The sequence below is a fragment of the Taudactylus pleione genome, unplaced genomic scaffold, assembly GCF_031769625.1.
Source record: "Taudactylus pleione unplaced genomic scaffold, aTauple2 ptg001565l, whole genome shotgun sequence".
Classification (NCBI taxonomy): Eukaryota; Metazoa; Chordata; class Amphibia; order Anura; family Myobatrachidae; genus Taudactylus; species Taudactylus pleione.
The window spans coordinates 5413-18721 of record NW_028285962.1 but is presented as its reverse complement, the minus strand read 5'-3'; the positions used below and the strand labels follow the sequence as shown (position 1 = coordinate 18721).

General features: G+C 48.9%; 1 protein-coding gene across 1 annotated transcript; it reads left to right on the top strand.

Moving 5' to 3' along the window:
- Positions 1–4029: 4029 nt before the first annotated feature.
- LOC148442358 (olfactory receptor 51E1-like) lies at positions 4030–12440 on the top strand (the record flags this gene model as incomplete). The annotated part of the gene is made up of 3 exons (XM_088464033.1): positions 4030–4058; positions 10930–11928; positions 12418–12440. Coding segments are annotated over exons 1-3 (1051 nt in total), but the record flags the coding sequence as incomplete, so codon positions are not given.
- Between the last annotated feature and the right edge of the window lie 869 nt (positions 12441–13309).

The window sequence follows — 13309 nt, the reverse complement described above, 5'->3', positions numbered from 1 at the left end:
GTAACTGAGCTAAATACTTACATGCTGCACATAGTCATTATTCTGCTAATATTTCATATTTAGGAGTAAATGGTTCATCTAATAAAATATAAATTATGCACATTCAGAGGCTGATACAGAGTTGGAGCAAATTACTGTCAGAAAGCACAAAAACAATCTGTCTTTGTGTCCACATACGAAGAGAACGAATATCTCGCTATGTGTACGTCTTTACATCTGCAGCATATGTATATGTTTATCTGTATAACTGTATCTGTATAACTGTATATCTGTATAACTGTATCTGTATAACTGTATATCTGTATCTCTGTATATCTGTATATCTGTATCTGCAGCATATGTATCTGTATATGTTTATATCTGTAGCATATGTATCTGTATCTGTATCTCTGTATATCTGTATCTGCAGCATATATATCTGTATATCTGTATCTGCAGCTCATGTATCTGTATATCTGTATCTCTGTATCTCTGTATATCTGTAACTGTATCTCTGTTTCTGTATATCTGTATATCTGTATCTCTGTATCTGTATCTGTATATCTGTATCTCTGTATCTGTATCTGTATCTCTGTATATCTGTATCTGTATCTCTGTATCTGTATATCTGTATATCTGTATCTGTATATCTGTATCTCTGTATCTGTATCTGTATCTCTGTATCTCTGTATCTCTGTATATCTGTATCTGCAGCATATGTATCTGTATCTGTATCTCTGTATCTCTGTATCTCTGTATATCTGTATCTGCAGCATATGTATCTGTATCTGTATCTCTGTATCTCTGTATCTCTATATCTCTGTATATCTGTATCTGCAGCATATGTATCTGTATCTGTATCTCTGTATCTCTGTATCTCTGTATATCTGTATCTGCAGCATAAGTATCTGTACATCTGTATCTCTGTATATCTGTATCTGTATATCTGTATCTGTATATCTGTATCTATATCTCTGTATATCTGTATATCTGTATCTGTATCTATATCTCTGTGTATCTGTATCTCTGTATATCTGTATCTGTATCTCTGTATACCTGTATCTGTGTATCTGTATATGTGTATCTGTATATCTGTATGTCTGTATATGTGTATCTGTATATCTGTATCTGTGTATCTGTATCTGTGTATCTGTATCTCAGTATATCTGTATCTGTATCTGTATCTCTGTATCTCTGTATATCTGTATCTGCAGCATAAGTATCTGTATATCTTTATGTGTTTATGTGTCCACTTTGCACCAATCCATGATTACCTGTGTGTATTAGCAGTATGCAGCCCCCTGTAGCAGGTGCAGAAGGTACAGCCATCGTCTGGTACATGCGTGTTTCTGCATGTCTACATTGGCCGCAGTGGTATAAACGCGCCATTACTGTACTCAGCCTGCGTCACAACTCTCCTGGTGCTGGCGAAGGTCGGTGCTAGATACGCGCCCATCTATAATAGTGCACATGTGTATGCTCGCTTACTGACCATACATACAGCAAAATCACACACTACATGCTACACAAGCTGCCATACTGCTCCCTCTGTATCATACTGTAGTTACAGTATAATAATACAATACTATGAAGGGTCCTATATAAGTCCCCTACATCCATGAATTAGACCCCTCACAAGCACATCACATACTTCTAAAGAAACATTCTATGTTCTTCTAACTGTCCTAATGTGCTTCTAAATGTAACAGAAACAAAGTATATTCAGATTTGTGGAGAAGGATAAGTGATACTGAACACTTCACTTCACAATGTTTCATTCTAATAATAAATGAACATAAAACCTTTTCCTGTTTATAGAAGTAAGAAATAAGTGACCAGAATTTAGCTCTATGAATAATGTTCTCCTGAGAAGTTCCTTAGGGAATGGGAAAGATGCAGAATGTGGAATTTCTGGGAAGTCATTTTCTTATATCTGTTTTTCATGTTATTTATAAGTAAGAATATATTCCAGTGTTTGATTCACACCAGGCGTTCCACATCCTAACACGGAAATTATGATTCTAGAATGATTAGGCTTCCAACTTTCATGAATACTTAACGGAGTATAAAATCATTATGTACAGTAGTATACTGTATATCTTATATATGTTGTATGTAGCATTTATCCTATATATGCTGTGTGCATTATATTCCCTATGTTTGTTGCATGCAGTGTTTTCCCATCTATGTTGCATGCAGTATTTTCCCATCTATGCTGCATGCAGTCTTTTCCCATCCATGCTGAATGCAGTCTTTTCCCATCTATGCTGAATGCAGTATTTTCCCATCTATGCTGCATGCAGACTTTTCCCATCTATGCTGCATGTAGTCTTCTCCCATCCATGCTCAATGCAGTCTTTTCCCATCTTTGCTGCATGCAGTCTTTTCCCATCTATGCTAAATGCAGTCTTTTCCCATCTATTCTGCATGCAGTCTTTTCCCATCTTTGCTGCATGCAGTCTTTTCCCATCTATGCTGAATGCAGTCTTTTCCCATCTATTCTGCATGCAGTCTTTTCCCATCTATGTTGCATGCAGTCTTTTCCCATCTATGCTGCATGCAGTCTTTTCCCATCTATGCTGCATGCAGTCTTTTCCCATCTATGCTGCATGCAGTATTTTCCCATCCATGCTGAATGCAGTCTTTTCCAATCCATGCTGAATGCAGTCTTTTCCAATCCATGCTCAATGCAGTCTTTTCCCATCTATGCTGAATGCAGTCTTTTCCCATCTATGCTGCATGCAGTATTTTCCTTTCTATGCTGCATGCAGTCTCTTCCCATCTATGCTGAATGCAGTCTTTTCCCATCTATGCTGAATGCAGTCTCTTCCCATCTATGCTGAATGCAGACTTTTCCCATCTATGCTGCATGCAGTATTTTCCCATCTAAGCTGAATGCAGTCTTTTCCCATCTATGCTGAATGCAGCATTTTTGGTTTAGTTTGTTTGAGTCTCCTCTAAAGAAAACATTTTGGTGTTTTGGTTAAACTAAGCTACTAATTGTTGTAAGGCTAACTGTGTTAATCATCCCTGAAGTTGAAGATGTTGTTGTCATCCTCATCATCACCACCCTTGTCACTTTTGTAGGTATCATCACAGATTGAGTCACAGTGTAGAAGTGTCAATGTATGTTGCTATTTTATTTAAGCCTGGCCAGATGTTATAAAGTTTCTCTTACTTGACTTATTACCATAAGTGGGAGTCTGGGAAAAAAGTGGCAAATGCAGGAGAAACTGGAGCAGGAGACATTACCAAGTGGGGGGAGAGAGGCCAGGATCTCAATCGGCTGACAGAGATTTCCTGGCCTCTTTTGAACAACTGCATTCCCCCTGGCTTAAATGACAACATGGTCGGTCAGCTGGCAGAGTATCACTCAGATGCTCCGATGCTACGTCCAAGGATGTACTGTAGCCTGAAAAAGTAATAAATGCGGGAGTTTCGATGCCTCCTGTTGCATTACCATAATAGTGCTATTGTACCATGGTAGTAGCTGCGATAGCAATAGTGTCTTCCCCTATCTGCTGCCTAACCCTAACCCTAATAGCAGCCTAGCCCCAAGGTAAGACTAATATGGTCTGTTGACATTGTTACTATATACTGTGACAGGGATAAGTTACACAGCCCACCCTTAGCCCGCCCAGAGACCTGCTGGAGTGGTGGTTTCCGGACTGAGCCTATTGGCACTACTCCATGGTAGTCCTGTGTACAATGTGTCTTACAGAGTCAGTACTTGGCTGGGCTTTATTTCCTGATAATGAGTTATTGGAGACAGTGTCTATGTCCTCATCTGCTCACATTAAGCCCAGTAACTTCCTTATTCTCCATTTATAACCCTGTGATCATATCACTCAGCAGGTCCTGTATGTCTCAGTCACCCTACTGCCCTCATGTCTTCAGTCTCAGGTTTGTGACCACCTCCCTCCGCTGCCCCTGCTGTGCCAGTGACTGGCGGACCCATACCAGGCAACTATCTGAGGCCACCTGTGCACCTTCCCTACCACCTGGCTGCTTTCTGGAAGATGGAAACCTGCACCCGCTGCACAGACACTAATGGGAGACAGACTGTACATTACTGACAGGTACAGATGATCCAGCTGTGAGAGAGAGAGAGAGAGAGAGAGAGAGAGAGAGACATATAATGTGTGTATTGTAGCTGAGGAATAAGCATTACTAAGGGTCAGTACAGAGTTATACAGTAATACTTGTAACAACTGATATAAGATATTCAATTTGTGTAAAGCCACGAGACAGGTACTGTATGTCTCATGTTTAACTTATTATCTTATGTGTAACAGGTCATAAATAGTGAAAATAAGTGGAAAGACAATTTCTAGTATTGTTTCATTGTATTTGTGTGTAGTCGCCTCTGTGCCTGTATATTCCTCATGGTCTGCTCATGTTACCCTGGGGTGAGAGCGTCATCTGTCTCTTATGTACTAAGCATAAAGGTCTATGATAAAATCTAAATACTGTAAATAGTTTCACCAGTGAATTTGGTGAATAGGGGAGGTTATTGGGGAGTATTTATGTACAGCTGACAGTACAGGATATTATTATGTATATAACTCCATCATATAACAGAGATAATAGACATGCTGTTGACTTTCACATTCTCCTCCCCGGGAGAAGCCTGGGGAGAAGCAGATAGGCGGACTTGGGGGTGGGGGCGGTTGGGTTGTATCATTAAGTCCCGCCCTTCATGAGAATTCACAGCGATCACTGGATCATTAAAATAGGGGGAGGGGCTAAATGACGCCGTTCTCATAGAATCACGTCATTAGGCCTTGCCCCCAATGCTGGAAATGCCGATTCCCAGTAATATTCTCTCCATTATGCCCACTTCACTAGGAAGTGGGCAGAATGCAGGAGAAGTGTCTCCCCTTCCAGGGGTGCGGGGGTTACCCCAAATATCGGGAGCCTCCCGCAACTTCTGAGAGAGTAGACAAGTATGTTAATAGGTCTACAGTATTTAACAAGCAAAAAGTGAAAGTAGCACAAACATATCGCAGCTTTTCCATTTGCCATTTTCACCGAATTTGTATATATTGAAGTGCAGGGTCGGCCCTTGTGGTAATGGGCTGTCATGGTGAGGAAGTTTCAAGTATTTTTCCCATTTGTGAATGATGCCTGAATGCTCTGCGCATGCGGCGATCAGCATTGGTGACGTCAGCCCGACGCTAATCTGGGGCCTGCAGGAATGTGTAAGGAGAATTCAATATAGTTACATGCCTCCCCCTGTCACCCACTACCTCCCCCATCAGCTCCTGCCTCCACCTGTCACCCACTACCTCCCCCATCAGCCACTGCCTCCACCTGTCACCCACTGCCTCCCCATTAGCCTCTGCCTCCCCCTGTCACCCACTACCTCCCCCTGTCACCCACTACCTCCCCCATCAGCCCCTGCCTCCACCTGTCACCCACTGCCTCCCCCATTAGCTTCTGCCTCCCCCTGTCACCCACTACCTCCCCCTGTCACCCACTACCTCCCCCATCAGCCCCTGCCTCCACCTGTCAACCACTGCCTCCCCCATTAGCCTCTGCCTCCCCCGTCACCCACTACCTCCCCCCATCACCCACTACCTCGCCCATCAGCCCCTGCCTCCCCCTGTCACCCACTACCTCCCCCATTAGCACCTGCCTCCCCCCATCACCCACTACCTCCCCCGTCAGCCCCTGCCTCCCCCTGTTACACACTACTTCCCCCATCAGCCCCTGCCTCCCCCTGTCACCCACTACTTCCCCCGTCAGCCCCTGCCTCCCCCTGTCACCCACTACCTCCCCCAACAGCCCCAGCCTCCCCCTGTCACCCACTACCTCCACCAACAGCCCCAGCCTCCCCCTGTCACCCACTGCCTCCCCCATCAGCCCGTGCCTCGCCCATCACCCACTAACTCCCCCATCAGCCCCTGCCTCCCCGTGTCACCCACTACCTCCCCCATCAGCCCCTGCCTCCCACCATCACCCACTACCTCCCCCATCAGCCCCTGCCTCCCCCTGTCACCCACTACATCCCCATCAGCCCCTGCCTCCCCCTGTCACCCACTGCCTCCCCCATCAGCCCCTGCTTCGCCCATCACCCACTACCTCCCCGTCAGTCCATGCCTCCCCCTGTCACCCACTAACTCCCACATCAGCCCCTGCCTCTCCCCATAACCCACTACCACCCCGTAAGCCCTTGCCTCCCCCTGTCACCCACTACCTCCCCCATCAGCCCCTGCCTTCACCTGTCACCCACTACCTCCCCCATCAGCCCCTGCCTCCACCTGTCACCCACTGCCTCCCCTATTAGCCTCTGCCTCCCCCTGTCACCCACTACCTCCCCCTGTCACTCACTACCTCCCCCATCAGCCCCTGCCTCCACCTGTCACCCACTGCCTCCCCCATTAGCTTCTGCCTCCCCCTGTCACCCACTACCTCCCCCTGTCACCCACTACCTCCCCCATCAGCCCCTGCCTCCACCTGTCACCCACTGCCTCCCCCATTAGCCCCTGCCTCCCCCTGTCACCCACTACCTCCCCCCATCACCCACTACCTCGCCCGTCAGCCCCTGCCTCCCCCTGTCACCCACTACCTCCCCCATCAGCCCCTGCCTCCCCCCATCACCCACTACCTCCCCCGTCAGCCCCTGTCTCCCCCTGTTACACACTACCTCCCCCATCAGCCCCTGCCTCCCCCTGTCACCCACTACTTCCCCCGTCAGCCCCTGCCACCCACTACCTCCCCCAACAGCCCCTGCCTCCCCCTGTCACCCACTACCTCCCCCAATAGCCCCTGCCTCCCCCTGTCACCCACTGCCTCCCCCATCAGCCCCTGCCTCACCCATCACCCAATACCTCCCCCGTCAGCCCCTGCCTCCCCCTGTCACCCACTACCTCCCCCATCAGCCCCTGCCTCCCACCATCACCCACTACCTCCCCCATCAGCCCCTGCCTCCCCCTGTCACCCACTACATCCCCATCAGCCCCTGCCTCCCCCTGTCACCCACTGCCTCCCCCATCAGCCCCTGCCTCGCCCATCACCCATTACCTCATCCCATCAGTCCATGCCTCCCCCTGTCACCCACTAACTCTCACATCAGCCCCTGCCTCCCCCCATCACCCACTACCTCCCCCGTAAGACCCTGCCTCCCCCTGTCACCCACTACTTCCCCCATCAGCCCCTGCCTCCACCTGTCACTTACTTCCTCCCCTGTCACCCACTACCTCCTCCATCAGCCCCTGCCTCCCTCTGTCACCCACTGCCTCCCCCATCAGCCCCTGCCTCCCCCTGTCACCCACTACCTCCCCCATCAGCCCCTGCCTCCCTCTGTCACCCACTACCTCCCCCATCAGCCCCTGCCTCCCTCTGTCACCCACTGCCTCCCCCATCAGCCCCTGCCTCCCCCTGTCACTGACTGTATCCTCAATCACCCACTGCCCCTCCCTGTCACCCACTGCTGCCTCAATCACCCACTGCCTCCCCTGTCACCCACTGTCTCTACCTGTCACCCACAGTTTCCTCAATCACCCACTGTCTCTCCCTGTCACCCACTGTTTACTCAATCAACCACTGTCTCTCCCTGTCACCCACTGTCTCTCCCTGTCACCCACTATTTCCTCAATCACCCACTGTCTCTCCCTGTCACCCACTGTCTCTCCCTGTCACCCACTACCTCTCCCTGTCAACCACTGCCTCTCCCTGTCACCCACTGCCTCCCCTGTCACCCACTCTTTCCTCAATCACCCACTGTCTCTCCCTGTCACCCACTGCCTCTCCCTGTCAACCACTGCCTCTCCCTGTCACCCACTGCCTCCCCTGTCACTTAATCTTTCCTCAATCACCCACTGCCACTCCCTGTCACCCACTGTCTCCCCTTTCACCCACTGTCTCTCCCTGTCAGCTACTCTTTCCTCAATCACCCACTGACTCTCCCTGTCACCCACTGCCTCTCCCTGTCAACCACTGCCTCTCCCTGTCACCCACTGCCTCCCCCTGTCACCCACTCTTTCCTCAATCACCCACTGTCTCCCCTGTCACCCACTGCCTCTCCCTGTCACCCACTGCCTCTCCCTGTCAACCACTGCCTCTCCCTGTCACCCACTGCCTCCCCCTGTCACCCACTCTTTCCTCAATCACCCACTGTCTCCCCTGTCACCCACTGTCTCTCCCTGTCACCCACTCTTTCCTCAATCACCCACTGCCTCTCCCCTGTCACCCACTGTCTCCCCTGTCACCCACTGTCTCTCCCTGTCACCCACTGTTTCCTCAATCACCCACTGTCTCCCCTGTCACCCACTGCCTCCCCTGTCACCTACTCTTTCCTCAATCACCCACTGCCGCTCCCTGTCACCCACTGTCTCCCCTTTCACCCACTGTCTCTCCCTGTAACCTACTCTTTCCTCAATCACCCACTGCCTCTCCCTGTCACCCACTCTTCCTCCACCTATCACCCACTGTATCCTCAATTGCCCACTGCCTCCCCCTGTCACCCACTGCCTCCCCCTGTCACCCACTCTTTCCTCAATCACCCACTGCCTCTCCCATGTCACTCACTATCTCCCCTGTCACCCACTGTCTCCCCTGTCACCCACTGTCTCTCCCTGTCACCCACTGTTTCCTCAATCACCCACTGTCTCCCCTGTCACCCACTGTCTCCCCTGTCACCCACTGTCTCTCCCTGTCACCCACTGTTTCCTCAATCACCCACTGTCTCTCCCTGTCACCCATTGTCTCTCCCTGTCACCCACTCTTTCCTCAATCACCCACTGTCTCTCCCTGTCACCCACTGTCTCTCCCTGTCACCCACTCCCTCTCCCTGTCAACCACTGCCTCTCCCTGTCACCCACTGCCTCCCCCTGTCACCCACTCTTTCCTCAATCACCCACTGTCTCCCCTGTCACCCACTGCCTCTCCCTGTTACCCACTCTTTCCTCAATCACCCACTGCCGCTCCCTGTCACCCACTGTCTCCCCTGTCACCCACTGCCTCTCCCTGTCACCCACTCTTTCCTCAATCACCCACTGCCTCCCCCTGCAACCAACTGTATCCTCAATCGCCCACTGCCTCTCACTGTCACCCACTGTTTCCTCAATCACCCACTGTCTCCCCTATCACCCACTGTATCCTCAATCACCCACTGCCTCCCCTTGTCACCCACTCTTTCCTCAATCACCCACTGCCTCCCCCTGTCACTCACTCTTTCCTCAATCCATTGCCTCCCCTGTCACCCACTGCCTCCCCTGTCACCCACTGTCTCTCCCTGTCACCCACTGCCTCCCTAGTCTCCATCAGAGTATGGCCTCCAATATGAGCGATTAAGCATCTGTGTATCCAAACACCTCTGCTACACACCTGTGACACTCCCATAAAATGCCCATAAGATGCCCATGACATCCTCATAACATGCCCATAAGACGCATGTGAAACTCACATAACACGCCCGTGACACCCCCATGAAACTACCATAACATGCCCATAAAACGGACCATTTGCTTAGAATGTAATGTGTTATATAACCCCTTCTCCTTAGTTACATATTAGTTCACCCACTGTCTCCCCTGTCACCCACTCTTCCTCCACCTATCACCCACTGTATCCTCAATTGCCCACTGCCTCCCCCTGTCACCCACTGCCTCCCCCTGTCACCCACTCTTTCCTCAATCACCCACTGCCTCTCCCATGTCACTCACTATCTCCCCTGTCACCCACTGTCTCCCCTGTCACCCACTGTCTCTCCCTGTCACCCACTGTTTCCTCAATCACCCACTGTCTCCCCTGTCACCCACTGTCTCCCCTGTCACCCACTGTCTCTCCCTGTCACCCACTGTTTCCTCAATCACCCACTGTCTCTCCCTGTCACCCATTGTCTCTCCCTGTCACCCACTCTTTCCTCAATCACCCACTGTCTCTCCCTGTCACCCACTGTCTCTCCCTGTCACCCACTCCCTCTCCCTGTCAACCACTGCCTCTCCCTGTCACCCACTGCCTCCCCCTGTCACCCACTCTTTCCTCAATCACCCACTGTCTCCCCTGTCACCCACTGCCTCTCCCTGTTACCCACTCTTTCCTCAATCACCCACTGCCGCTCCCTGTCACCCACTGTCTCCCCTGTCACCCACTGCCTCTCCCTGTCACCCACTCTTTCCTCAATCACCCACTGCCTCCCCCTGCAACCAACTGTATCCTCAATCGCCCACTGCCTCTCACTGTCACCCACTGTTTCCTCAATCACCCACTGTCTCCCCTATCACCCACTGTATCCTCAATCACCCACTGCCTCCCCTTGTCACCCACTCTTTCCTCAATCACCCACTGCCTCCCCCTGTCACTCACTCTTTCCTCAATCCATTGCCTCCCCTGTCACCCACTGCCTCCCCTGTCACCCACTGTCTCTCCCTGTCACCCACTGCCTCCCTAGTCTCCATCAGAGTATGGCCTCCAATATGAGCGATTAAGCATCTGTGTATCCAAACACCTCTGCTACACACCTGTGACACTCCCATAAAATGCCCATAAGATGCCCATGACATCCTCATAACATGCCCATAAGACGCATGTGAAACTCACATAACACGCCCGTGACACCCCCATGAAACTACCATAACATGCCCATAAAACGGACCATTTGCTTAGAATGTAATGTGTTATATAACCCCTTCTCCTTAGTTACATATTAGTTATCATACTTCTGTTCCTTATTACTTTCCTCCATTCACTCCGTATGGTGCCCTGAGGTCATGAATTCAATCCCCAATGAATGTCCTATTGGTGTGGAGTTTGCGGGTTCTAGGTCTGTCATTCTGATAACTTCCCCTTCCATTACATGTGCAGTCACTGCAAATGCATATATCAAACCTCCATACATCTTCCCCATAGTTACTGTACTTGCTTTACTTTATTTTTCTGCCAACTCTGAATAAGCCGCACAATCAGGAAGAAAGTTAAGATTTGTATGCCTATTTTCTCTTACAGGAGATTATGGACCACCTGTGATGGGACACAGGTCATGTCGTTACATAACAATTCCAACTGCAGCGACAGCGGTGACTTCCTCCTCAGCGGCAGTCTACCCTCGGCTGGGCCCCATTTCTGGATTGGGTTTTTACTTGTCTCCATTTACCTGGTGGCTGTGATAGGGAACCTCACTCTCCTGTACATCATCAAAGTGGATCAGGAACTACACGAGCCTATGTACATTTTCCTTTTCATGCTATCAGCTGTTGATCTGTTGGTGGCCACCATGGTCATGCCGAGAATGCTTGGGATCTACTGGTTTGACTTTCGACAGATCACTTTCAATATGTGCCTGACCCAGATGTTCTTCAACCATTTCCTGTCGGCGCTGGAGTCTGGGATATTGGTGGCCATGGCTGTAGATCGCTATCTGGCTGTTTGCCACCCTCTACGATATTCTTCTATTTTAACACATGAAACCATCACAAAGATCTCTTTGGTCATTGTCTTCAGAGGAGCAGCTGGTATGACCCCCCTACCGTTAATTATCAAGAGGCTCTCTCTATGGAAGCACAATCTCCTGACACATTCCTACTGCCTACATCAGGAGGTCATGAATTTGGCCTGCGCTGATATAAGGGTGAACATTATCTATGGTCTGTTCATCATCCTCTTTGTCATGGGGGTAGACTGTCTGTTCATCTTTGGGTCCTACCTACTGATCATCAAGACAGTGGTTGGTCTGGCAGCAGACGCCAAGTTTAAGGCCTTCAGCACCTGTGCTGCCCACATATGTGCTGTCCTTGTCTACTACATACCTCTGATTGGTCTGTCTGTGGTGCACAGGTTCAAAAGCAACACAATTCCAAACCTGCATATCCTGTTTGGGAATATTTACCTTCTACTCCCCCCAGTGATAAATCCTTTAATCTATGGCATCAAAACAAAGCAGATCCGCACTAGGTTGATCAAATTATTTAGTAAAATGACAAAACAGGGTACAATGCCCCGGAAACTGTGATATATTACATAAGAGTGATACACGAAATAGTGGTTGCTCAAATCAATTTATTGGCCCATCACAGGTGGAGGGGTATAAAGGAGGGGCTAGTCTAGACAATAGGCCACAAAAAGAGACATGTATCCTACATAGCAATAGTAATGCAGAGACCTCAGTTACATACATCTGTAAACATATGGTAAGCCTCCAGCCACGGCAAGGTGCCTCTGCTCTGGTGGTCCTACACTACATGATAATAGCATCACTTTAGGTCATATAATAATGTATTTCTAAATTGAAAGCTAACTCACCTGGAAGCACCCCAGGATTCTCCAATATGGCACTAAAAGGATACACTTCAGTTAATGATCCTATACACATAATGATACACATAATAGTGGTTGCTTACTCAATTTGTTGGCCCATTACTGATGTATGTAAGGGAGGGGCTAATATTGAGTAGAAAAAAAACAAAATCCCCAAGTGCAATGCAATATGCCAACAAAATGTTATATATGTACAGAACACGGTAAAAATTGTTTCTTAAAATTTTCGGGGGCGCAATGTACTAAGCATCACATCTGCAATGCGGTACATCCTGCCTATTCTCAGGTACATACTGTTAATTACATCCATATGTACTTAGAAATGGGATTGAAGTTGCAAAAGAACAACTCTCCTTATAAAAGCTGTCCTTTGTCACTACATCAGATACAGGGGCTTCCGGGTGTAACACTCAGAAGTACCTCTGACATCCTTAGAAGGACCCATGTGCTGCAGGGAAGCTGGGAGGGATCAAATTGGATCCCTCTCAGGGGGCATCTTGATAAGAAGACCATTTGCTTCTGGTGCTTAGTTCATTTAAAAAACTGCATTTTCTGTGGTTTTACTGCATTTCTGCCCTTAGTAAATACCGCCCTCAGCGACGCTGTCATCTTCACTGTGATATATTCTGTAGGATGTAACAATATGCTGGTAGATAATATTGCAGATTTCCTATATAATACAGAATGTGCAATTCTCAGTCCTGCAAACCCCAAATGGGACTACTGTAGGATGTGATGGTTTTATTATGCAATAAAAATGAAAAGATAAGAAATATAAAGGTCCAGTAGTGCGATGCTCAGCCTGGTGATATAACAGAGCCGCTTCCTCCTAATTCTGTCGGCTCCATATTCAAAATGTCCTTGTAAATAAATTGTGACCTCAAAAATGGTTCAGTAAGTTTTTTTGGAGATGTCTGAAAGTCTGAGAGATGTCTGAGAGTTACATGTTTGATGCCCAAGAGATTCTCGATAGATCCCCGAGAGATACATGAGAGATGCCCAAGTGAAACATGAGAGATGCCTGAGAGATACATGAGAGATGCCCGAGAGATCCCCGAGAGATGCCTAAGAG